Below are 27,942 nucleotides of genomic sequence, written 5' to 3' on the forward strand. Positions count from 1 at the left end.
TCCTCCTCATGCTTGTCACCAGTTTGTTACACAGCCCCTGGCCATTTTTCCACAAGGAGTCGTCACAGGTCGTATTGTTCTGTTGATCATTCTTGCATGCACAGCTCGGCCAAGCTGATCAGTGATCACAGAGTCTGAGAGCTGTTCAATTGTGTTGAGATCTGGGCTGCAGGAAGGCCATCCTATCGTCTGTTTTCCTGCATCCTGGAGGTGTTCTGAAATGACTCTCATTCTGTATAGACGTGCACTATCATCTTGCAGAATGGCACTCAGTCTCATATTGCAGAGGTAAGGATCTAGGAAATGTGACTGGATGGAGAATGGTGCCTCTATTTCTTGACAGATCGAAGTTGCTTAGGATGATTAGCCTGGATTTTCCTCTGGCAGTTGCCCCACACCATGACGCTGACTCCACAAACACTGTCAGTCTATCTGCCCCAACACTTTCATTTACCCATCCAACAGTCAAAATAAATCTACTCTTATCTGTAGCTGTGAACATAACATTCCTCCACACACTGCTTCATTCACGTCACGATGCGGACGACACCACCGCAAACGGGTTTGGCGCTGAGCTGAGTATTTAACACTAGCAGGGAAATTGGGGCACTTTTTTTCTAAAACCTACTCGCATAAGCAGGCCTGGTGCTCGCTCCATGAGATTATAATGAGTTGAGTATCATAGGAAAGGAAATCACACAAGATTTCCACCGATATATAATGCATTGAAATTGATCAAGGAACAGCGTAAATATGGTCAACCAAAGTAAAGTTTCCAGACTTTTTGTGTCTAGTGTATATAAGTCGTCTGCGCACGACTCATTTCTCCTCAACGCTCAGGTCAGAAATTTAACAGAAAATGAGACAATTGGCTCTTTGTGGTTACTAGCAGTTAAGTTATCAGAGAAGGCATTGCTCCCACGTACTGTAAAGGTCAAGAAGATGCCTTTTCAGTACACGAGTAGCCATACTGAGTACACTGATACGATCAGTGTTTTGTTCCTTGTTTATGTGACTCCGGCCTGCTTAACAGAGAAAAATACGAGATAAATGGGCGGACATTTCTGCCCCAGTGGCCCAGGCTGTGAAATACACGTCGACCGTATCTACGTAGTAGGTTCACATGAGGTAGAAAAGTACCTTTTATTTACTTTAAACAATTACAGTTTGCCAGTCCGTATGTCCCAAGAAATCAGAACTCGATCATTTACAACTTGGCGACTTATAATATATACGTCTGGTGAACACGCTTTTTGACGACAGTATGTAACTTCCGTTACCGTTTTTCCACGATCCCCCCTCTGTTCCAAGTGCTTTACTTCTCCTAAACAGTATTAGTTCGCATTCACTTCGCAACATTGAGTATGTAATAGATGTTGTAAGAGTTAAATAATTCGAATCAACGGAGGATGGAACTATTTGCAAGAACTATCAGATTCCGTCTCTGTTGAATTGCTAAACAAGTCGATATGCAAGAACAATTCCAGACATTCTTATTCCTAAATGAAACAGTTATAATCGTCAACACGGCACTAAATTTGACAGAAATATTACCACACATACTGACTTCTCGCTATAGGTTTTGAAGGCGATGTCACGACATGAAAGCTCCAAATTGAAATATTTGATTAACTGATGTTCAAGATTTTTTGTCACAAAAATACTGGTAAACTCCAAGGACATCTAAGCGAAGCTCAGAAATTTTCGGTAACTTCCCGTGATGAATTAATTAGCTGTCATAATTTGGGGATCATAAAAGGAGATGTTTACCTATAAAATGAGGTAGGTGTGCTTGGAAAATGAGCTGATAAAATTTTCGAACCTAAAAATCGCTATTTTGCAAATTTCATTGAGAACAGGCCATATACCCATTCTGAGCCGGCGTTCGGAGCGCCGTTCCACGCCCCGAAGTTTGGAAGGCACCGCCTTCTATACCGAACTTCTGCGTTTAAGATGTCCGTTCACGGGGTTTTCAAGGATGAGGTTTTGAGAAGGATGACGCCCTTCTTTGGCAAACACATCCCTGCAGTGGTAGCTGATGTAGGTGGGGTGGCCAAACGTCACGACCGAAAGCACCAGAACAAATATGTAAACCTAAGGCAATGGAAAACGAAATGTTAATACAGTATATCTATATTTATCTTGTTTCTAAGGCATATTTTTCATTTCTTTTTGACAGGTAAGGACGACGTGGCACTGCACGTATAGATTTTTGTAACTCCTATAAACAGTGCCACTTTCATAGAACAATATACACATTTTACACCTGGGTGGAGAGAGGAAAGTCGTGTAAAGTGTCTTTCCCAAGGGCACAACATCGGTGGCGTCAGGGCGATTCGAACCCACGACGGCTTGGTTCTGGGCCGAACACCCTGCCGTTACGCCGCACGACCCCACATGGCATATTTAAAGTTATCATAAGTTTTCAGATTATCTGAGCTTCGATTACTTATAAGCATCATCTCAAAGTAGTTGGTTGTCACGTTGACAGTGAGTTTTCATATAACCATTTTCGTGACCTTTGACCTCTAACATGACCTTGACACCCTGCCTTTTGAAGTGCAAAGTATTCTCATGGTATGGCATGCCACATGAAACACCATTAAATGGACCATCATGAACATATTTCTACGTTATACTTAATCAAAACAAGCTTTGAATGTTGGCACAAAATACCCGTTTTCAGGGTACAAAAAGTAATCTTCGGGGTAGAGGGGGGTTTTGGACGAAAATTTTAAAACAATTGCACAGGGGTGCTTAAACATCTTGTTGCATCAGAAAATAGGGCTAGATATTGTGGTATTTGGTATTAACCCCCCCATTATAAGGGACACAGATACCCTGTGTGTAATGTCCGTTAGGCAAATCTATCAACTCATCGTCATTTGAATACAGACGGTTTTAGTAGAAGTAGCAGTCGTTTTGGTGGATTGCTTCAGGTTACTTTTTGTGATGAGTCTGACTGGCTCGCTCGCTTGTACGTTAAAAGCTGGCTTATGCAAAACAGCACTCGGCTATCATGAGTCAGCAAATGCTTTGACCATCTACATAGGACACAAAACGTTATCATATTTCGTCACTCTACTATTGATATATATTATACCTGATTCAATGATTTCGCTACTTACGTAAAACGGGCTACCAGCAGCCTTGATCCAACCGATGAGTGGGTACTGCAGTAATCCGACCAGCCCGGCTACAAGGTACGACATGCCGATCAACCGCCCAAGGTGCCGGGCGGGGAATCTAATATGTTTGATATGAATGAATGCATGAGTGAATGAATGAATGAGTGAATGAATGAATGAATGAACGAATGAACAAACGAAGTTTGAGGAGTGTAGTGGTATCGTCCAAGATGGCGGACGTTTTGTTTTAGCGGTCGTTCTAAACTCTCAGAAAACAGAGTTTTTAGCCCACTAAAACACTGTTGGAGGACTTACGTGCGAAGTGGAAAGAGACAAGAACCGAGGGAGTACAGAAGAATCCATTAGACTCTGGAAAACGTGCCGAGTGCCGAAGAAACAGGACCGACGCGAGAGGTGTGCAGCGCCCCCCTCCCCATCGGCGTGACGCTGTACTCAGCCCAGTACCATCAACGGGTCCGGTGAGTATCTAGTACTTGTTTCCGAAACATTAGCTAGAGCAAAAGACGTTTAGTATACCTTGATTTTTATATCCGTAACACGTGTACTGCCGAGTATTCTTTGTTTTACAGGGCGGAAGGAAGCCAACCTAGGGGGCCTTGTCCGAAGGACGCCAGCTGCAGCGGCCTGCCAGCGCTCAGAGAAGACCAGACATGGAGAACGAGCGGACTGAGGAGCAGTGGAACCCGTATCCAGACATAGAGGACGAGGAGCTGGAAGGCTCAGGAACATGGCTGAAGGGGATGGAGGACATCTCCTTCGATGACGACCCAGAGACACCCAGACAGGTCCTGCAATTGGTGAGGAGCCACATTGCAGGACTGGACAGGTGTACGGCAAAGAAGAAGGTCCTCGCAGCCAGCAACGACGATGAACATATCCTGAACCATACAAGAGAGGCGCTGATTGCTATTGCCAGACGAGAGAGGCCGGGTTGTCCTCAGGGACAGCCCAAGAAGAGAACCTTCAGGGCCAACACCGAGCCGGTCGCTAACAGGTTAGCAGAGGATGTGTGTACTTTATTCCAGATCATAGAGGGGGAAAGAAACCTGGCGGAAGTAAAGAAAATATTCCCCCATGGAACACAGCACAGTACATGGAAGAGCCCAGCAATCACACGAAGCAGAACTCTGAATCCAATACTAGAACTAGGAGAAAATGAAGAGGATAATGACGTCGTAGCCAAGATACTGGCAGAAAATGCAAGTCTGAGAGAGGTACTTAAGAAGGAGGTGAAGGAATTGAAAGGGAAAATTGAGAGCTTGAACAACAAGCTAAGACGCCATGAGGAAGCGAGAGTTGACGTAACAGAACACTGGGACAGACATCAAAAGAGTACCCAGGAGGAAATAGCAGTGCTTAAAGGATCACATCTTGTTATTACAGAAGAGATGGAGGGCATGAAATCAAAGCTGAAGAAGTCTGAAACCACCCAGATGAGAATGCAGACAACAGTTGCAACCCACAACAACAAGATCAACTCAGTAGAAACAGAGCTCCAGGCTCTACAAGGCTTCTCTAAGAAAGCTGACACAGACAAAGAGGCAAAGATGGGCAAAATTACAACATATGTACAAAATCTGGCACACTCACTTGAAGAGAGATTGAGAGAGCAAGAGTACGCCCTGTCAAGGACACACCAAATGGTACAAGAGATAAGGGCCAGATGCAAAGATCTCGAGGCCTCAAGTGCTGTATGTGTTACAGGTGAAACAGCAGACCACATCTTGAGAAATGGAGACAACAGTAACCAAACTGGTGGAGACAATAAGAGACTTGGTACAGGGGTTAGACTTGTGAAACATACTGAGGAGCCCTCGACCACAACACAGGGAGATACAATAACCTCATACCTGCAATCTGCACGCCATGAACAACGGGGCTCAAACAGCCCAACAGAGAGGCAGGAAAACCAACAGGGCAAAGAAAAGCAGAATGAGACAAGGCGGTCTAGAGATGGAAATGAGACTGAAAGCGAGAGTGGGGAGAAGAGTACCAGAAGTAATGACCATGCTGGCGAAACCAATGTTATCAATTTAGATCCCAGCCCAAGAGGAAACACTGATTCAAGGGGCATAAGAGGAAGAGACAGAACAACAGATATGAAGGCTACATGCAGAACCCCTGACTCGCCAAGCAGTGCAGATGAGGGGAGTAATACATGGCCACTGACAGCCAAGAAGGGCCTAGGACAGATTTATACAGGAAGCCAAAGTTCGAGTACAGGGGACAGAAACAAGGCAGAGAGCCCAGAACCACAGAGAGACCCGTCAAGACTGAGAAGTAGTCCACAAGGAACAAGGAGCTCGAGACTGGAATGCACACAGAACAAGACATACAAGGAAGCAGTGATGACACATGTGCAGCAAGAGAACACCCCTATAAGGAAAAAGAGACCAAGTCGTTCACCACATTCGTTAACATGCCCTACCAGAACCCAACAATACAGCACCAAACAAAGAAGGCTACAGACAGGGAGGAACAACATCAACTGTGCAGACAGCCACACTGACTTCTCAGATTTTGTGGGTATTGGGAGAAACCGAGTGCGGAGAAAGAGGTTCTTCCTGGGCTACATGAAGAAGACAGAAGCAGAGAGCCTTCAGAGCATGATACACAAGTATGCTCAGAGTAAAGGAGTACAATTATCGTTTGTGAGAGTCATGAATAGTAGACAAAAAGACATAGCGTTTGCAAGAATCAATGTTCTACTGCACCAGGCGCATATGGTGGTGAAGGAAGACTTTTGGCCCGATGGGGTCAAATGACGTGAATGGCTGTCAGAGAAGAGGTACAAAAGCAAGGGTGACAACACTGAGTGTGGTGGTGAGAGAAACCAAGCAGCAAGAAGCAGTCCTTTGACAGGGCCAACAGACTCAAAGGTCACACAATGATTGCCACTACTACAGCAGATTCATCTAAAGAGCTAACAGTTGGCTGCTATAATGCCAGAGGACTAGTGACAGCACGGCCATTCATAAGGAAACAGCTGGCTCACATAGACATCCTTGCAGTTACCGAACACTGGCTATACCAAGATGCACTACCAGAACTTGACAAAGTGATGAATAGCCACAGAGGCTGGGGGAGAGCAGATAACCGGCTAAAGGAATTCAAACATACCACAGGTTGGAGAAGAGGGCAAGGTGGAGTCGCCTTACTGTGGAAGGAGAGTATTGATTATGCAGTACACAAACTGGAAGATGGCAATGACAGGATTATTGGAGTGAGAGTTAAACTCCAAAGCGGCCAGAAAATCTTTGTCTTTGCAGCCTATATGCCACATAGTGGCTTGGCAATAGACAACTACAGAGAGCATTTAGACATTATGACTGATTTATACAGAAAGTATGAAAATGAAGGTGATGTGATCTTTGTCGGAGATTTTAACGCAGACCTCGGCGAACAGGGAGGCCCAAGGGGCAGAGGACAGCCATCCAAACTTGGCAAAGAGCTATGGGGCACACTAGATGAACTGGACTTGTTTTCCCTGAACTTGAGCCATCTCTGCAAGGGACCACTCCATACCTTTCAAGCTAATGGAGACAAACACTTGTCCACGATAGACCACATCCTCATACCTTACTCTCTGTTAACAGAAGCAGTCTCATGTAAAGTGATTGGGGATTGCAGCCTCAACTTATCAGATCATAGCCCCATAGTTGCCTCATTCGTCAACAAGCCAAATGAGTTCGAAGAAGCAGTGAGCAGACCAAAACTCAACTGGCATAGAGATGGAGACCAGACACTCAAAGAGGCTTACAAAAAAAGAGTGAGGGAGAGGCTAGAATCAAATAGTGCTCCAGCCACATGGTCAGCAGGGTCCATAGAGAAAGATCTTGATACAATCACAACAATTCTGAGAACAACAGGAGAAGAGGTGATACCCACAAATAAGTGTAAGAAACACCAGAAACCCTACTGGTCACCAACGCTGACAGAAGCGCACCAGCATCAAGTGAGCGCTTGGATGCGATGGAAAGAAGGGGGAAAGCCCAGGGAAAAAGAGAACCAACTGTACAAGGCTTATAAAGAGAAGAAGAACCAATTCAGGTCAGAACTGAGGAAAGCAAAGCTCTTACAAGAAGCCAAACAGAACGAAGAGCTGGCGGCCCTAGCAGCATCTAACGACAAAGAGTTCTTGAAAAAGATCAGACAGAGAAAGGGCAGAACCAACAGGCCGCAAGCAGTAAAAGTTGGGTAACAAGTCATCAACAATTCCAGTCAAGTGAGGGAAACTTGGGCAAGACACTTTGAGATACTGGGCAACGAACAAGAAGAGGAAGCCATGCGCTTTGATGAAATACACAAGAACCAAATCACAGAAGAGGTAGCCAAGATGGAAGAAGAAAGCTACAGCAACCTGGAAGGGATACTGGAAGAACCCTTCTCCCCACAAGAGGTAGCCTCTGTTTGCAAGGATTTGAAGAATGGAAAGAGTGGAGGCAAAGATGGCCTGGTATACGAGCACATTAAGTATGGAGGTGAGGCACGGCTGCTTCCTTGATACTAAGAAGGCTTACGACACAGTCTGGCTGGAGGGAATGTTGTTCAAAATGTACAAGAAAGGAGTAAATGGCAGACTATGGAGACTCCTCAAGCTCATGCACACAGGTTGTACATATTCTGTCCTGCTGAATGGAGGTGTTTCCAGAGAATTCAGCACTTCAAGAGGTGTGAACCAAGGAGGTGTATTGTCCCTTACCTGCTATCTACTACCAACAGATGATGTGCATGACGAACTACAGCTACAGTAGGGAGGAGTGAGCATAGGAGGGATCAGTTGTGCTTCGCCTGCCTTAGCGGATGACATATGTCTGCTGGCGAGCACACAGGCAGGTCTGCAGAGAATGATCAACACTATGGAACATTATGGAAAAAAATGGAGATTTGAATTTGCACCAGGAAAGAGTAAATGCATCATCTTTGGGCAGACAACTAGCAGCCAAAATGTGGCCAGTGATACAACCACATGGAAAATGGGAACCAGTTCTATACCGGAGACAGCTACAGTAACGTATGTTGGGGTACAACACTCTGCCAACATGTTATCAAAAGAAGCCATTGAGGGGGCATGCAGAAAAGGGAAGGGAAAGATTAGTGCGATTTTAACAACAGGCTCTGAAGGACAACATCCCAACCCTTTAATCTACAAGACCCTGTACAACACATTGGTCATTCCCAGCATGCTGCATGGGTGCGAGTTTTGGGACCCTTCAAACATCGATCTACTTAAACTAGAGAGAGTGCACAGAAGGGGAGCAAAAAACATGCAAGGCATGCACTTTCAGACAGAGACGACAGCGTGTCTTAGCGCAATAGGAATGACAAGTCTGAAGTCAATCCTGGACAAGTGTAAACTCTGCCTTTTTGGAAAGCTTGTCAGCCTACAAAACACTGTACTTGCAAAGAGAGTGTTCCTCTTCAGGCTGTACTCCTACATCCTAGCAAAACCAGGCAGTAAGACAAGAGGACTTGTGAACGAGTGTTTTGAAGTTGCTAAGGAATATGGCCTAGTGGAGTGGCTGGAAGGATACTGGTTGACAACAGACTTCCCTACAGTAAATGCATGGAAACATCTAGTGAAGACGACAATACAGACACAAGAGAGTGAGAGGTGGAGGGCAAGCACAGCGTACGGAACCAACTGCCACAGGTTCTACAGAGTCCACCAGACAAACAACAAACCCCACAAGTTATGGACACTAGCAAGACAACAGCCAGAGTACCAGAGAGACCTTAAGAACCTCATACTCCTCAGTACCATCCCAACCAGACACACCGTAAAGACATGTCCAACCTGCCACAACCCTACAGAAGACTTGGTCGGTCATCTAGTCACCAGATGTTCCACCTTTAACCACTGACGACAAGCCCTGGCAGAAGAAATAGCAAACATCCTGGGAGTAAGAGTCATGGTAAAAGTGCACGAGCAACCAGACGAGAGATTCACAGAGGTCATGCTGGGTGCCGAGATAGTGGAAGAATTCGAAGTTGTAGAACCAGCTGTGTGGAGCACCTTCATCACAACAACGGCCAGATTGCTCCGCCCTCTGGCAGCTATGGCATTAAAGCACGCCACCTGGAAAGAGAGGCAAAACTGCAGCACGGGGGAAGGAGAATAGAGCACACGAGAGCTGAGTACATACAAAGTATGAACGTACATACGGGAGAAGAAGAAAGAGCTGAAAAGAGCTGGACTTTAACTACATGTGCCCCCAACAAAGGCTACAACACAGCCTCGACAGAAGCTAGGCTGTGAGGGAAACATGCGAGCTGTGGAGAACTGAACTGAGTGGAGTCACAAGGAGTTGTAGGGAATGATGCAGAAAGGGACACTGAACTTTGAAAGTGAAACACTAAAGAACTTTAGAGAACTCTTGAGAGTTATGTGAACAACGCACAGAAATATGCAGAGACGGGAAAAGACAGTTATTTTATAGATATGATATGATAGATCTGATTGAATGATTTGTTAACGTCCCAATGGTCATCAGTAGACTAGACGTGTGGGGCATGGGATACCCCTGGCAGATTCGTTCACCTGCCCTTCGAGAGATTGTAAATATTAGTACGAAATGTCAACAATATAAGGATATAATTTATTTTATAAAACAGGATCGCTATGTACCACATGCTAAGTGTTATGGCGCCCCCTTTGTAAATACTTCAGCTATACAATGCTCTCCCAAGGGAGGAAAAAAGTACAAGAAAGAAATGAATGAATGAATGTATGAATGAATGAATGAATGAAGGAAGGAAGGAAGGAAGGAAGGAAGGAAGGAAGGAAGGAAGGAAAGGAAAGGAAAGGAATGAATGAATGGCGGTTCCAGTTTGCTCCGGAAAAGAGCAAGTGTGTAGTTTTTGGGGAGAGAAAGAAGAAAAACCCCTCAATAGAGCCAAACACGGGATGGAGAATGGGAACAAGCACTATCCCAGAAGTCTCCCAAGTAACACATGTAGGAGTGATACACGAAGCCGGCCTGCGATCAGCCAGTGCAACAGAAAAAGCTTGTCAGAAGGGAAAGGGGAAGACAAGTGCAATATTAGCCACTGGTTTGGAAGGTAGGAGGCTGAACCCTGTCACCACCAAAAAGCTCTACCAAACGCTCGTATTACCCAGCATGCTGCATGGATGTGAGCTATGGTTCCCAACTTCCACAGAAATACACCTTTCTCACGCGGCGGACATGATAGAATGAAGACGAGGCCAATGAGGCAAAGAAGCAAAAATAATGTACAGATTTAGTTTTCCTCCTAAATCACATTAAGTTTTAAAATATGATATCCAAGTATCAATATTACAACTAATGCAATGTACAAAAAAGATGCAGCAATTTAGAGCTTCGTTGACCGATCCCATAGTCTCCGCCCTCCTCTGTCAGAGCGTAGAAATGCAAAATAAAAACATAGAAATGCAAATATTTGACGGTCATGCAGCCACTTCCTCATTGGTCGATTCTCTAATTATCAGGTAATCATTGGCTAAACTGGTAATTGTGATTGACAGTTAGGATCGGTCTAATGTTTGCCACAAGGGCCTCGTTTTCATTCTATCATGGCCGCCGCGTGAGAAAGGTCTATGCAGAAGCTAGAGAGGGTACATGGGGCAAGTGCTAAGCGGATACAGGGAATGAACTTCCAGACAGAGACAAATGCGAGCCTTGCAGCCCTTGGAATGATGCCGCTCAGAGCAACACTGGACAAACACAAGCTACTGCTGTTTGGGAGACTGACAACACTACACCACACGTGCTTGGCCAAAAATATCTTCCTATACAGGCTGTACTCACATGTGTTAAACTCAAGCAAACGGAAGACAGAAGGATTCGTGGTAGACTGCTTCAAGATTGCAGAGCAATATGGGCTCCAAGTCTACCTAGAACAGTATTGGGTCACAACGGAATTCCCAAACAAAGACCAGTGGAAGACTATAGTAAAGACAGCGATAGCAGAAACAGAAGAAGGGAGATGGAGAGAGAGGGTAAACGACCACACAACATGCCCCAGATTCTACAAGACACATGAGACAAACAGGAGACCACACAAACTATGGCAACTGGCAAAAAAGAAGCCCACGCATAGAGAGAACCTGCAAAGAACATACACATGAGTACAGCTCCAACAGAGCAAGCACCCAGACCATGCCCCACATGCGGAATGACAACACAGGATGTAGTAGGACATCTCATCACACAGTGTCCAACCTTCAATTCTACAAGAGATGTACTTATGGACAATATCACAGACTATCTAGGAACGAATGTGGCAGCAGCGAGAAGAGAGGCTTGTTGAAGTGTTGCTGGGGGCTAGAGTTGCGGAAGAGGTGACAGAGGAACAGTGGGAAGAGTTTATGACAACAGCAGCCCAAACCATTAAACCATTGGCAATAATGGCACTGAAGCACACGAGATGGAAATGATAACAGTATATAACACATGCACCAAGAACAAAAAACTCATAGACATTGATAAAGTGAAACACATGAGATGAGAGGAACTGAGACTTTAACTATATATTATAGGAAACAAGAGCCAGGAAGAGACACTAAAGAGTGTATGTCAGGGTCACGACTTGGAAATTGTGGAAAGAGTTAAGACTGTTCACCATGTGATCATGTGTCATGGCAACTTATAAGCCGTCGAAAAATTATATCCAATGAGGGCAAGAGAGGCAGAAGTGAAATAAAACACTATAGTAGAACAACGAGTGCCACACGCTTAGGCATATAGATGTGACGGACGTCATATACCGCGAGATTTGTAAATATGTTTGTGTCTTTTAAATATGGATCAATACTGTTATATTTTATAAATTTAAGTGTGCTATGCTCCCTACGGGAGGAATAAAGAAGAAGAAGAAGAAGAATGAATGAATGAATGAATGAATGAATGAATGAATGAATGAATGAAAGAAAGAAAGAAAGAAAGAATGAATGAATGAATGAATGAATGAATGAATGAATGAATGAACGAATGAACGAATGAGCTAGGCTGTGAGTTAAACACACAAGATCTATTAAGAGCTGTGGGGCACTGAACTGTGCGTAGTCACAAGGAGTAGCAGGGAAAGATGCAGAAAGGGACAATGAAGGTTGAAAGTGAAACACAAAAGAACTGTAGAGAACTCTGAGATTTATTTGCACAACGTACAGAAGTAGAGACGGGAAAATACAGTTTTTATAGATATGATACTATAGATCTAATTGAATATTTTTTAGTGTCCCAATGGTCATCGGTACACTAGACGTGTGGGGCATGTCTCTGAATTTAAGTCACCTATGCAAGGGTCCTCTGGAAACATTTCAAGGAAGTGGTGATAGACAGTCCACAATCGACCACATATTAGTACCGTGCTCACTACTAGCAGACACAATAGGATGTGAAGTCATGGATTACAATGAACTTAATATGTCAGACCACAATCCCATCATTGCTCAGTTTTCCAACAAACTAAGAGAGTGGAAAGAGAGCAGTCCAGACCCACGGTTGAACTGGGAAGGTGTGAGGAGTCAACCAACAGAAAACATATACAAGAGGAGAGTTTGTCAAAGGCTGCAATCAGCTCCAGTACCAATCGAAAAATCACAGGAGGCTATTGAAGATGAACTGAGCTTGATAACTACTGTATTAAAAAGAGCAGCTGAAGAAACATTACCAACAAAGACAATAAGACGTCACCAGCAACCATACTGGTCAACAACGCTTACAGAATGTCACGAAAAGCAGGTGAAATCATGGCTATTATGGAAAGAAGCAGGAAAGCCGAGAGGAAAAGGTAATCCTCTGTATGCAGACTACAAGAGCAGCAAGAGTCAGTTCAGAACAGAACTAAGAGAGGCAAAGCTTTTGCACGAGGCCAAAGAGAATGAGGAGTTAGCCTCATTGGCAAGCACAGATGACAAAAAGTTTTGGAGGAGAGTGAGACAAAGAAAGGGCAAAAAAGACCAGCCACAGGCAGTCAAGGTGGGAGAACAGCTCATCACAGACCCTGCAGAAGTCAGAGAAACCTGGGCCAAGCATTTCGAAATGCTAGGAAACGAACAAGAAGAAGAAGGTAGACTCTTTGATGATAACCATAAGAAGATAATTGAAGACGAGGTGAAAAGCATGGAAAAAGAAAGCCACAGTAATGCTGAGGTCATACTTGACGAGCCTTTTCCTGTAGCAGAAGTAGCCTCAATCTGCAGAACACTTAAGAACAACAAAAGGGGAGGCAGAGATGGCTTAACCTATGAACACTTGAAGTATGCTGGCGAAGTACTGTGGGCTAGACTAACGTACCTCTTTAACGCAATATGGGATTCAGAGCACATACCAGAGGCCTTCAAAAAGGGCCTCAAAGTTCCCTTACTGAAGCAGAACAAAACCAACAAAGCGGACTTGGACTCGCACCGCGGTATCACCCTACTACCAGTCATATCTAAAGTCTGGGAATCACTACTCTTCAACAGACTGAAACCATGGCTTAAGTCGAGGGGGCTTCCTCATGAGCTACAGAGTGGAGGACAGCTAGGATGTAGCAACTTAACAACAGCCTACATGGTCCAAGAGATAGTAAACCACTATCAAGAGAGAAGTAGCACTGTCTACGGGTGCTTCTTAGACACCAAAAAAGCATACGACACGGTGTGGATAGATGGCATGTTGTACAAGATCTACAAGGCAGGTATCGACAGCAAACTCTGGCGTCTTCTCAGACACATGCATATGGGCAGTAGGTTCTCCGTGCTGCTGGATGGGAGAGAGTCCAGGGAGTTTGAGACTACAAGGGGCGTAAACCAGGGTGGCATCCTGTCATTAACTTGTTTCCTGTTAGCCAACAATGACATCCATGATGTGTTGCAAGTACAAGGAAGTGGTGTGTCCATAGGAGGGATGTACTGTGGTTCCCCAGCCCTTGCAGACGACATATGCCTATTGGCAGGAACAAGGAGAGGTTTACAAGGCATGATTAATACAATAGCTGACTATGGAAGAAGATGGAGATTTCAATTCGCCCCCAACAATTAAAAGCCAATGCATCGTGTTCACACAAGGGAACCACAGGATGCATAGAATCAACACAGATCCTGAATGGGTGATGGGTGCATCAGAAATCCCAGAAGCACGCACGGTAACACACGTGGGAATACAACATTCGTCCAACACAACTTCAGCGGCAGCCATAGAGAGTGCCTGTAGAAAGGGGAAAGGGCGTATTAGTGCCATCTTGTCTACCGGTCTAGAAGGACACACCCCCAACCCACTGGTCACAAAAATACTTTACCACACAATCGTCATACCCAGTATGTTGCACGGTTGTGAACTATGGTACCCTACTCAGACAGACCTGATGAAGTTGGAGAGAGTTCACAGAGGAGGGGTGAAGCGTATGCAGAACATGCACCCACAGACAGGAACTAGAGAGAGCCTTGGTGCCCTGGGGATGCATACTCTGAAAGCCATCATGGACAAACACAAGCTGTGTTTCTTCGGTAGGCTTGCCAATCTCCCCTGTACTGCACTAGCCAAGAAAGTCTTCCTCTTCAGATTGTATTCGCACATACTGGCAAGGCCATGTCGCACAACAAGAGGTTTCATTAGCGACAGCTTCAGAGCAGCCGAAGATTACGGCCTAACAGAGTACCTAGAAAGATACTGGCAAACGGTAGAGTTCCCGACAAAAATGGAGTGGAAGCAAATAGTAAAGAGGGCAGTGAGTGCCAAGGAAGAGAGTGAATGGGTCTCAGCACACAGTCACCAACCTAGATCCTTCAGAGTACACAGTACGAGCTCAGAACCCCACAAGCTGTGGTCACTTGCAAGAAAACACCCAAAGCACCAAAAGACTCTACAGAAACTAGTACATCTGAGTACAGCCCCGGTGAAACACAGCCCTAAGCAATGCCCTACATGTGACGCAACAACAACAGATATAGTCGGGCACTTGGTCTCTAGCTGTGTCACCTTTAACAACCTCAGAGACAGTTTAGCAGATGCAGCAACAGACAAGCTGGGCATCAGGGTGATGGCGTCCGTTCACCAACAGCCAGACGAAAGGTTTACGGAAATAATGCTGGGAGCAGATATTGTAGAAGATGAGATTGACCCTGTCATTTGGGAGGACTACATGATAACTGTAGCTGGACTGCTGTATCCCCTAGCAACTTTAGCACTAAAGCATGTGGACTTTAGGAGATAAGAAAAGACCAACAAGCCGAGATTAAGGACAGTTTGCTCCGTTCCAACTCTACTCCTAAAGTAAACAGTGTAGCAGCAGGGGTGTTCCAACATACAAGATGAAAGGGACATTGATGACTCATGGACACTTTTAAGTCTCAGTACAATGTATACAGGACTCTGATGATCCCTGTAAGAATATAAGGATTCAGTGCTAATGCGCACAACCGAAAATTTCCAATGATGAGTGATTCACTGAAATAACCAGTACCGAACTGACCGAAATCGTTTGTAACGATTAATGCTATCAAATGTTTTATTGAATCTTGTGTATATATGCAGAAAGTTATTATTTTATATTGTAACACCTGATAATGATTGTATATTCATGTATTTTATTAATGTGGCTCTCCTAACATGGAGGAATAAAGAAAGGAAAGGAAAGGAAACGAATGAACGAATGAGCTAGGCTGTGAGTTAAACACACAAGAGCTGTGGGGCACTGAACTGTGCGTAGTCACAAGGAGTTGCAGGGAAAGACACAGAAAGGGACAATGAAGGTTGAAAGCGAAACACAAAAGAACTGTAGAGAACTCTGAGATTTATTTGCACAACGTACAGAAGTAGAGACGGGAAAATACAGTTTTTATAGATATGATACTATAGATCTAATTGAATATTTTTTAGTGTCCCAATGGTCATCGGTACACTAGACGTGTGGGGCATGGGATACCCCTGGCAGGTTCGTTCACCTGCCCTCCAAAAGATTATAACTACTAGGCCTACATTTGCATATATTCTATCTATCAACATTACTCTCTTTTTCAGTTATAAATATCACATATTTGAATAGTCAAATCATGGATTACAGCAGGTTTTTAAAATTGCCTCATTAATAATGCAAATTAGAATCTGATTTGCATAATTGCCGTCTAATAGTACAAAGCTTCACGTAAGCTACCGACATACTAAAAATCATGACCATCCATGAAGCCCATCTCGAGTTATAGTATTTCGTATTGATTATGCAAATGAGGTCTTCATTTGCATAGTTGATATATATTTATATTTCTCTCCTCCTCAGTTACATATGTCACATGTTTGAGCGTCCTATTTTTCTCATTGATTATGCAAATAAGATATTGATCTGCATAATAAGTATCTAATCATGTAAATCATCACTCAAGCTATCCACTTACCAAAAAGCATAACCATCCATCGAGCCCTTCTTGAGTTATTCCCTTTCACAGTCTGAAGCAAAACCTGTTCCTGCAGTTCCAGATAAAGCCGCAAGGCGGCCCAAATCTATACCACTTACTCTCTGTCCAAAGAGCTATATACCTCTCACAATTCAGTTCCATAGCATGTCCAGAACACGAGATATCCAAACAGAAAGTTCCGCTGTAGTACCGTAACAAGACGCTAGGGGCCCAAAAATCTTTTCAATTACAGGTCTCATCAAGATCTACCCACCTACCAAATATCAAGACAATCCACCCAGGCCTTCTCCAGTTATTCTGCTTCTTTACACACATACACACACACACACACACACACACACACACACACACACACACACACACACACACACACACACACACACACACAAAGCTACCCTCTGCATAACCTTGTCGGCGAAGGTAATAATGATAATAATATGTGTATATATACATGATGACAAAGGTACAGAATAAACAAAAGTATTTTACAGAAGGCTGAGAAAAAACAGATGTATAAATGAATATGATATACATGTGAACAAAATGGACAATAACTGGACAGGTACACCAAATCATATATACGGACAAACAGAAAGCCAAAGTTTCTGAACTAATATTTCACATATGTTTTAAAAACAAAGTTCAAATCATTAGGTTCAACTTTGTGAACGGCGATTTAATATCAACTGACTGAAATTGTTTACATTTAGATGAAAGTGGCGTCCGTTTTTCGTAACGGTTGGAGAGTAAATGTGCTTAGAACCAATACGTACACACCCGGATTTTTTTCAGCCAATGTGCCAACATCTGCACATTGAATGGCAAGTTTTTTAAAGGCAACCAAAGCAATAATAGGGCCAAAAAATGGAAATTAAAGAAAATGCTGAAATCTTCATGGTAGTGACATTAACTGAGATAACATTGTTTAGCACATTTGCGTAATAACTTCATACTTTTCGGATTTGAAAACCGCGCAAAATAGTGCCGTACGATGATCCCCTTAGTTTCGCGAGCCTACAAAAACTCCGCGGCCACGATTTTCAGTGAGTTCTCACATCACAACAATGTCGTCTTTTTGCATCATGGACGTTGCCATACATCCGATTTTTCGGACCCTAATATTACCTGTGTTTCCTTTAAGAATGAAAGAATGAATTTCACACTCACGAATTAGCGATGAAGGCGGTGTTCCCCCCGCCGATGAAAGCTCTGCTGACGACATGCAGAACGAACGTCATGAGCATGTCCGGCGCTGACGTCATGAGTAGGCCTGTACTCGACTCCACTGATGACGTGTCCCACACGGATAATGTGGCGAAGAAGAACACCAATGAGATGGTCAGACTGGTAATGATGAACACTGGGACAGCTGCACGCCGCCGGGAGGTCATGGTAGGGCCTGAAAGAACACCACGCGTTTGAGTTCAAATTACGCCAGATAGAACGTGGTCGAACATGGTTCGGGTTTTAGAAAGTTTTCACATTTTTGGCCAATGTTTGACCAAAGTGACACAAATATTGTGGAGAATATGACTCGGAAATGAATGACATGGATATGAGTTTTTAGCTAATAGCTTGTGTGTGGCACGTTGGATAGCCTGTGTTGTTACACATCTCTCGGCCGGAGGTTGCTGACCCATGCCCGTTCAGGGGTTCGGAAGAACCCCCCCCCCCCAGGCTTGAAGGTCCACTTTCAGAGGCTTGAAGGTCCACATTTTGATGTTCAAGATTTTCTTTTCAAGGCAGACTTATTTGTATCACCAGCAAGGCCACATACAGAGGCTAGAATCCTAGAAAAAATTGCTCACTTTGTCTCTGATTTTTCCTCTGAAACCCTTTCAAAAACACAGGAAATGGCCTATCAGAAGGTTCAATTTTTGAAATTTTACACGCTCGAACGCCAAATCTTTAACGTCCAAGGTTTTTCTTTTTCAAGGTATTATTTGCTGATAGATTATATTTTTCGGGATACAAATGCACCCGACTTTTGGCTAAATTACCTCATCTGTCTTTTCGATAATTATCCTTTTCTAAATCCATGTACTGACATACTGACCAGCTTCTAGGTACTTGCATGGCCAACTTCGGGCACAACTTCTCACTAACGGCAGACGCGATAAGCTTAACTACATGAAACATCGTCTAGGAATACAGCGATTTTTGTACTTTTGTAAGAAACATTGAACTCTGGCAGCGTCCTCGGGAATTTAAGAACTCGCTATAATGTTTGCTCTGCGTTCAGGCTTCAACGTGCGGTAAATTTGACAAAACAAACTGGATTCAACCATCAGTCTCTGTGAATTATTATGATGATACCCGTTTCTGGAGTGGAATGATCCTTTAAACACGAATGTAAATAGAAATAGTAATCAAAGGAAATTCACAAGACTGGAATTTCCTAGATGATTTTCTTGATTCTTTTCAGTTATAATTGAGACAAATCAAAGTTCAAAAGAGAATACCTCGATACGCATGTCCTCTCAGTCCCAGATCGTAGACGAACCCACAAAGTGGAGACACCAGCACGTTTGACACCTGGAAAAACCCAAACACGTCCGTCCAGAAACTCACTGGAAGGAAAACAGAAATATCAAACATATGCTTAAATTCTGTACTCCAATATGTTTTCTTTTTTTCCGTGAATTGTTTCATCAGGCTGGTGAACGACTGAATAACAAAAGTTAGTTATTCAGAACCAAGGATATGATAATAGCTGACGCTGATGACTGGTTTATTTTGCACTGGAGACAGCACCGGACTTAAAATCAACGCGGGAGCTGGTAACAGATAGACGCCGGGAGCTAATCACGCGAACACCAGGAGGTACCCACGGCAGTCCGCCGGGATAAATTTGTGGCTTCGGGCCCGACCGGGACTACACCCCCGACGGGCACCGGTGCAATTGGGACCGAAGCATTACTTGTCGCAACATATTTTTTCTTACGATATTCTCGTTCCTGGATAGGGTGCGAGAGGAAGTCATAGTCTATTTCCCCTGTACTGTCCTGATGCGACGAAGTTGAAAAAATGAATAAATAAATATTCCGTATACACGCACATTCCTCCCTCATTAAAGCAGGACCCCTATCGCTCGACTCGTTGTTTGCTCGCTCGCGTAGGGACCCTGCTCTTCAGCGACGGTAGACACGGTTCTGGCGCCGTCACCACCAAAACAGTTTCGGCCAATCAGAGGGTTTGCTAAACCTTAACTCAAGCAAAAGCGCAAAGGACGCTTGGAAGCTATCAACCAATCAGGTTACGTCTCATATCGTTACTTTAAGTTCAAAAGAAATTAGCCGCCAAATAAGGATAGCTCATTAATTATTCATGAGCAACTGTCAGTAACGGCGCCAGAACCGTGTCTACCGTCGCTGAAGAGCAGGGCCCCTACGCGAGCGAGCCAACGACGAATCGAGCGATAGGGGTCCTGCTTTAAGGAGGGTGGCACATACACATACATAAAGTAAAAACTGTACCTCCATTTCTCATGGAGGTAACTAGTTGGTTTGCATGTTGCACACGTACCATGTCCGTTGTTGTTTCCAGCGGCCATGTTGAACCAGATGTTTGCCGTACCGACCAAGATGATGACGTTCAAGTTCATGACGCTCGTGTAGGCCAGGTGGAGGAGATACAGTCGTGACGTCACAACCTGTACAAATGTCTCCTCAGTCGGTCGAGCAGATTCACTCTCTTCTCCGGCTCCACTCTTATTTTCTAGTAAAACAGTTTGAAATTCTATATATGATTCGTTGTATCATAAGTGTTCTATTATAGTAATCAGATGTGAAGCGATGGAAACGCTTCGATGTGACAAATAAAATTCAAATTGCGACATGGCAAGTTTGTTAAGACCGTTACTTGTTATATAACTATTATTACAACAACAACAACAGTAGTATTGTAATCATATCATTATTAGCCTGCGATACTTAGTCTCTCGCTGCCTGGGACTAATAAAAGGGGTTTGACAAGAGGAAGGGCCGCTACAAGCTTGAATTATTCAGACTATATCATTATGAGATGAGAAAACGTCGGGTCTAAGAACGAAATTAAAGTTATCACTACCTTTTTGCTGTCTCTCAGTTTCCTGGGAGTCTTTTCTTTTCTCTTGTTGTGAGTTTGGAAGGAACTTGCGCTTCGGAAAGAGAGTAAATGTGGCCAGTAATGACGGCACACACAAACAGGCGAGGACGAAACACATGTGTTGAAAGGGAACACCAAAGTGAACGTACAGCATCTGGAAAAGAAGAAGAAAGTATCAAAAGGATTTTAAAACTTTTCCAGGTGTGAGGTTTCTAGAGGACATTGAGAAAACAATAGTTCAGTGATGACAGTATCTGGATCGCATTAAAATTTTACTACATGAATCAAATATGCCACATCATAAAAGTTTGTTCTGATTTCGTATGAATGTTTATTTCCCTTGGAAAATGTCCCCCAGTTGTAATATTAAGCTTTGAAATAAATAAACAGTAATGCGGTTGTCACGTGGAAGTCTTCCAATTGGATGGTGACTGCGAAGACGTCAAATTTTTGTTTGTACACACGAGCGCACGCGTTTTCTCGCGAGAGACAGGGTTTCTCGCGAGAGACAGGGTTTCTCGCGAGAGACAGGGTTTCTCGCGAGAGTCAAAGGACTCACCTTTTGCACCAGGAAAGTGACGGGAGAGGAACCGAAAGAACCTGTTATGATAGTGATGACTGTTGACCTCCGCGATCCAAATAAATTCCCGACCTAAAACAGAACAGATATTTTGCATGATGGTATTCGTCCACATTTTACTCGGCATCATATTATATGTTTGATATCTAGGCTTTCTATGTTAGTTGGATTACCAGATAGATTTGAAAGTTGACCAACTTACAACACTCATCAAAGACAGACTGAAAACGGACACAAACATTATGAACTGGTAGCAAATTAAAATTGATGTATGTAAATATGTATATACTATGTAGTGTAATGTAATGTGTATTTCACAAGTTGTAATGTAATGTGTATGTTATATGTACTCGGACTCCAGTGTACTTCATTAATGGAAGTCTTTTTTTTACAATAAACAATAAACCAAGCCCAAAGCAAGCTAATTTCTATTTTTTTAAGTTTTAATAAATCAAAACCTGAACGATATTTCATATAGGATGCGTCGATAAGTATTATACATCCAGGTACTCAATACACAAGTTACTTAAAAGCAACTGGATGAATCTTGTAAACTGCCCGACGTTTTAGACAGCATCCGCAGTCTTTCGTCAGACTACAGAAAAGAATACACAGTATATATACTTGTATAATCCTGCTTCTGCTTTAACCGTCAGTCAATGTATTAGGTCACATGTACAAATACGACTATAAAAACAAGCTTTTATATCGTATTATACTTTTATCCTTATATTGTCTGTACAATCAGTTAAGCCCCCCTCTCACTGGACCCGCGGCACGCTGGCGGCGTCGCTGCGGTCGATCGAATTGACAAAGCACTCAACGAATTTTATCGACAAAAACGAATCTTTTAAGCTTTGTGTTTTTTTTTTGGTCATACTTGTACGTTTTGAATGGTATTCCCATTATAAAATAAATTTTAACACAAATCTAGTTTAGGACGCAGCGACGCAGCCAGTGTGTCCAGTGAGAGGGGAGCTTTAGGATGGGTGTAACTTACCGTTACGTTTGCGAGGAGGGTGATATTAGCGCACATACCAACAAGGATCATGCCGGGATATACAAGGTAGACATACGGGTACTCTAGTATGAATAAGTGCATGAAGAAATTAAAATACAAGCAAAGTTGTGAAGATTTGGTCAAGGGTCATTTTCTCTGGCGTAAAAATACTCTTTACTCTGTTTCTCTATGTTGCATTATGTTGATGTTGACAAAGCAATATGTAATGGCAAATGTCTCTCTCTGATATTGCTATAAAGTAGGTACGTTCAGTACCAACCTGGCGTGTTACACCATGAGGCGATTTACTGGGTATACAATACAAACAAACAAACAAACAAACAAACAAACAAACAAACAAACCTCTAGTGGAGAATCCCAGCAACAAGGCAGCTGTGGCCATCATCACGCTTGAAACATAAAAAAAATCATACGTGATGAAAACGTAATATAAAGCAAACCAAACAACAACTAAACAAAGAACTCGGTTCCTAGTTGTAAAATTTCACTGTCGGAGAGACATACTGTAATTCTCTTTATCTTCACGGTAGCAAAATTTCACGGAATGGACACTGAACTTTAACTTCACGGTGGCAAGTTATCTAAAAAAAGGACATGTGAAGGAATCAGGAATAATAACAACAGTTGTTTTTTTGCACGACGATGATAAGTTCACGGTACAGAATTGACCGTGAAAACAGTGAACATAAAGTTACAGTGAAAGATGAAGAATTGCAGTTGTACCTAAAGCACGTTCTGATGAAACGAACAGAATTGACCGTGAAAACAGTGAACATAAAGTTACAGTGAAAGATGAAGAATTGCAGTTGTACCTAAAGCACGTTCTGATGAAACGAAGGCCGAAGTAGTCCAGAGCCATTCCTGCGAACAACGAGGCTACTTGACTGGCAACAACGGAAATGGCAAACACTTGCGTCAGAGTCTCATCCTGTTCAAGGCATGCTGGGTAACAAGGTGCATCCTGGGTAGACGTGTTTGTGATGACTTGGCAGTTGACCTTTAATGCAAAAAAATTGGTAACGAGTTTCTGTTATATAGGGCCTAGAGATATAACAGACCAATTGCAGCCTCACACTTATACATGTAGCAACCAGACATAGTTCGAATCACTCTTTGCGATTGTCGAAAGTTAAACTGGAATCTGGGAAACGTACAGTTGCGTACAAAGGTGCAGAGAACTGGAATACACTACCGGTAGATGTTAAAACCACTTCATCCATGCAAACATTCAAAACACGGTGCAAAAGAATTTTGTGACCCCTGCCCTCCAATCCTTACGACTTGGCACGAAATGGACTATGGGTATGGATACGATTGTGTAATATGACGCACAAATATGTTTAATGTAAATATCAGTGTATTGCTTGTGTACCTAGGGCCTCCCTGAAAATCAGTGCCAGGCCACTGAGGGGGCTACCGTAGTAAAAGAATACAGAAATGAATAAACACATAAATGAATAAATAAACAAATGAATAAATGAATGAATAAATAAATGAATAAATAAATAGATAGATAGATAGATAGATAGATAGATAGATAGATAGATAGATAGATAGATAGATAGATAGATAGATAGATAGATAGATAGATAGATACTTTTTATTAGATAGATAGATAGATAGATAGATAGATAGATAGATAGATAGATAGATAGATAGATAGATAGATAGATAGATAGATAAATAAATAAAGTATTAAATATGCATGATAGAGATGTTGTTTACAAGCTTATAACTTGAAGAGCTAACGAAACCCTGCTTATGGATGTGACTTAAATGAAGAACGATGAGCATTGTAACTCGTTAAAGATGCAAGATAGAAATGCTGTTTACAAGTTGTTGTGTGTAGTTTGCTGTATGGTGACAACGAGGGCGGTAAATTATATATCGTTGGGTTATAGCCTCGTTTACCAGTTTACTTAATGAGTAATTTGTTGTGTCTTATCTTCTTATGTCACCCAGATTCAAAATGGCCGCGGTGTTTGGAAAGGGGTCTATTACAGTACCCATCCAGCCGGTACGACATGCCGAGAGTTCTATGCAGTTTTCTTTTCCTTCCGAGAAAAAAAGTAGTCCGTTCCATCACTCCGGGCGTCAACAACCTTACAAGAAAGCTTGTTGCGGGAGTATATAACAGTGTATCTTCTTGATTTGAAGTTAATTACAATATTTCAGCTTTATTTTCTACTCGTATAGATTTTAGAACCGATTGTTTATCACTTTCTTGTCAACAATACGACTCAAAATTAGGTGATGTTTGTGCATTTTCTCCTCTTATTTTTATCCAGTTGTAGACTCCAAACCAACAGGAAATGTGATACATTTCGAGGGCGTAATGCAGTTCCCCCGAAATCGCACATGGTCATGTCATAATTTCAATTCCAGAATAGAACGCGCCCGATTCGACCTCTTTTGTAATTATCTACTATGGACAGATCGTCGTTCCCCAAATCTTAAATTTATGAAAAGAATTATGTTTAAGGAGATTCCCCGTCTGTGAATTCTGAGTTTTAAGTCAATATACCAACCAGAGGTCGCAAAAATCTAAGTTAAAAATTTCTGATTACTACCATACCGAACCGCGCGGCGTTTTGAGACAGTTGTACGTTCCATGACCCCCGGGCGTCGGGACTACTTACAACAAAGCTTGTTGCTTGAGCTTAGAACTATCCATATTTAATATTTCATCGCATCTATAATTTTCAAGTTTTCTATTTTACTGCTATAGAGTTTTTTAACTTATTTTTTACCTGTACCCCTCTCATTGTATTACCTGAAATCAGTTGATTTTAGAGCAGATCCCCCTGGAGTTTTTACAGTTTTTTCGATTTTAAAACAAAAATAAATGTACTGCGTAGAATAAATCAAAGTCTGTACCTTTAGGTGGTGTATAATTTATCATCATTTTCGAATGCAAAATGGGCTTCCTGCTAATTCGCGGCCATTTGTAGGCGTCGTTTTGATTCGAAAAAAGAACGCGTCAGCCACGGCAGCCATACCCGTTCCACACAGCGCAAGCCAGACCCGCACCGCTATGTTTATGTACCAATGGATGAAATCGACACCACATGGTATTCCCGTCTGGTACACATAACGCAACATTCATAAAAAGGTCGCCAAACAGGCTTCACGTAGCTATCAATGTTGGATGAAATTTTATCCCGCTGCCGTGCAAAGATGGATTCCTTAGCAACGCGTTGCTAAGGACCGCGGAGCGATTCGAACTGCATAGAAAACCTGTTCGATTCGTGCTCTGTTAAGCACATGGCGTGCCGGCTGCATCCTTTTGAGGGCCTGATTTTATAACTTGTGACCTTTAATTTCTTGTTTTGTTGTTTGCTGTCGGCGTGACACAAAGGTCGATGAATGGCCCCCCACCCCCCAAGATTGTAGCCTTGTTTACCAGTTTTATTACCTGTGTATTTTGTTGCGTGCCGTTTCCTGATGTGGTTTCACAGCGGTCGCTGAAGTACCCCTCCTGTTTAAGGATGTACACCAGTGAGGTCCATCCATAGATGATGCCAGAAAACAGCAACATCTCCAGAATCGAGATGGCCAGGAGCAAAAAACGTTTCTCAAACCTCACAGCCGGCATTTTGTCTGGATAACTAGAAAATAGAAAATCGTATAGAATAATGTTAAAGAAGCTGCTAGGTGTTGTATTGCCACAAGTGTGAGTGTGGGGAGGGATGTCTTAATGAGTACAAGCAGGTAAATCTTACCCCCCCCCCCATTCCGAAAGTAGGTGAACAGCTGTTTTCACGTGCCCTTTAAGTTGAACGTGTCTTCATGACACCATACCTTGCATTTTGAAAAACAAATTTTGTTAAGTGGAGTTTTCAACTCTGTTACAGCTTTAATCTAAAGCCAACTGTTTTTTTTTCAAGGATTGGTTACAGAAACCGAGGGCTGGCCTTCCGGGCTGCTTGTGGGAAAGGAAATTAAAATTCATATAGAAAAATATACACAAATTAGGCTCATTACTAATTTCTTAAACGTTCTTATTGCTTTTTGTTGTCTTTTACATTAAATTTTACGTTCCTAGAAACTGTTCGGTCGGGCGCCGGTCTGGAGGAAATGTGACTCCGGCAATAGCCATAGGAATTTGTTTTGTTTTGTTTTGTTTTGTTTTGTTTGTTTGCTTGTTTGTTTGTATTACATACCCGGCAAAAACCGGCTTACGGCGTAACACACCAGATTCGACCAGTACAAGCTGGACAGATTCATTTGATGCACTCACACCGTGGCGGACCCCTGTTTTTACAGGTTTGCGTAGCAAAACCTTTGTTGGCGTGTTTGGTGGCCGCCATCTTGATTTTGTGACGTCGCAGGGTAGCCATACCATTTCATTGGTAGGGATGTTTTTTGGGGTTGCTAGCGTTCTCTCTATTCTTAACAAATCGGCACACGGGGTCGCTAGCGTTCTCTCTATTCTTAACAAATCGGCACACAACTATATCACACATTCAACTCAAATAAAAAAACAACAATACCAATTAATATTTATGAAAAGACCCCGTGATAGCTAAACTAACAAAGCAAACCTGAAGTTTGGTAACGACCGGTGCAATGGCCTAATTGGTAGAGTGTCCACCTTGCATACGGTAGGTAGGTCGTGAGTTCGAACCCCGGCCGGGTCATACCAAAGACTCTAAAAATGGTACATACTTCTTTCTCTGCTTAGCTTTCAGCATTTGGGAAACAGCATGGAAGTTAAACACACACATCACTACCAGCGGACCAGCCCCCTGCTGTAATGACTTGCACTTGTGTGGCCCAAGGGCTACGAATGGGAGATGAGACTCTTTCTTACATGATTACCACGTATTAGATAGCAGGTCTGGATTACTGTCTTGTGGCCTGCAGGGTGTCATTCAGTGACCAACGCTCTCCCACCCCCCCGTGCGGCTGCCATTTTCGATGTTGTTGGCGGGGTTCGGATTCAGGATGTCTGCCGCTGCCGCTGGCGTTACAAGTAGGTGGCGAGGCGGACTTTGCTCCCCAATCTGTTATCCACAAAACCAACAAAATATTACCCTGACCAATTTCTCTGATTGGAGATTAACCTTTAACCTTCTTGCCTTCCTCAGACAATTACCTGCAGTTCCTTATGTTGTCTGTTTTGATGTAGGCTTTGCAGTAGATCATGAACCGTGAATCAGAACACGAAGTACGAAGAACCACTGAAGAATGAACACGTAGTACGAAGACCCAAGAATAAACACGTACTACCATTATATAAGATACATCCTATATAATGTCCTTGGTAGTGCGAAGACCCAAGAATGAACAAGTAGTACGAAAAACCAAGCCATTGAACACGTAGCTATAGTTCGAAGAACCAAGAATCAATGCAAGAATGAACACGTAGTACCAAGAAGAACCAAGATCATGACTGTATAGTAAAAGATGGCTTACCTGATCAGGCACAGCAAGGTATTTTCTTAACCTTCACTTGAGTACAGGAACAAAGGGCAAGAAACACTGTTGCGCTTTGTCTGCAAGATAGTCTGAGTCACTCAGTGATAAGTCGCGTCTTCACCGCCCATTTTTCCTGTTGCTATTTGCATTGAAATAGCTTGACCAGCATTGTTCTTTATTGATTGATTGGGAAACAGCGGGCTCCCCCGAGAATTTAGGATGAACTATTTTTTGTCAGTGAGTGGGAAGGGTGCAATTTGTGGAAAGCCCTTAGAACTGCATTCTCATACCTTGCTTCGGCAACTTT

The 27,942-nt window shown here is 43.0% G+C and overlaps 1 protein-coding gene across 2 annotated transcripts; it reads right to left on the minus strand.

Moving 5' to 3' along the window:
* Positions 1-1,114: 1,114 nt before the first annotated feature.
* LOC136424290 (equilibrative nucleobase transporter 1-like) lies at positions 1,115-27,932 on the minus strand. Of its 2 annotated transcripts, XM_066412833.1 has the most exons (12): positions 27,633-27,932; positions 25,630-25,822; positions 23,027-23,211; positions 22,557-22,603; positions 22,194-22,276; positions 21,173-21,265; positions 20,596-20,767; positions 20,053-20,244; positions 18,990-19,097; positions 17,695-17,926; positions 3,129-3,246; positions 1,115-2,094 (listed from the first exon to the last, which is right to left on the minus strand). In XM_066412833.1, exons 2-12 carry the CDS (start codon positions 25,807-25,809, stop codon positions 1,930-1,932), a joined length of 1,575 nt encoding a protein of 524 aa, XP_066268930.1. In that variant the 5' UTR covers positions 25,810-25,822; positions 27,633-27,932; the 3' UTR covers positions 1,115-1,929. The 2 variants fall into 2 exon arrangements, with proteins under 2 accessions (XP_066268930.1, XP_066268931.1); XM_066412834.1 differs by lacking the exon at positions 25,630-25,822 and having other exon boundaries at positions 27,633-27,915.
* Between the last annotated feature and the right edge of the window lie 10 nt (positions 27,933-27,942).

Source organism: Branchiostoma lanceolatum, chromosome 18 (genome assembly GCF_035083965.1).
Source record: "Branchiostoma lanceolatum isolate klBraLanc5 chromosome 18, klBraLanc5.hap2, whole genome shotgun sequence".
Taxonomy (NCBI): domain Eukaryota; kingdom Metazoa; phylum Chordata; class Leptocardii; order Amphioxiformes; family Branchiostomatidae; genus Branchiostoma; species Branchiostoma lanceolatum.

What these genes read in the sequence shown, in the direction of transcription:
- LOC136424290 (XM_066412833.1), bottom strand. Translation starts at nt 25,809, where the DNA reads ATGCCGGCTGTGAGGTTTGAGAAACGTTTTTTGCTCCTGGCCATCTCG. An exon ending in TGGAAACAACAACGGACATG is followed by an intron (nt 19,098 to 20,052) that starts GTACGTGTGCAA and finishes TTTTCCTTCCAG; the next exon opens with TGAGTTTCTGGACGGACGTG. An exon ending in CTGCTGGTAGCCCGTTTTAC is followed by an intron (nt 2,095 to 3,128) that starts GTAAGTAGCGAA and finishes CCATTGCCTTAG; the next exon opens with GTTTACATATTTGTTCTGGT.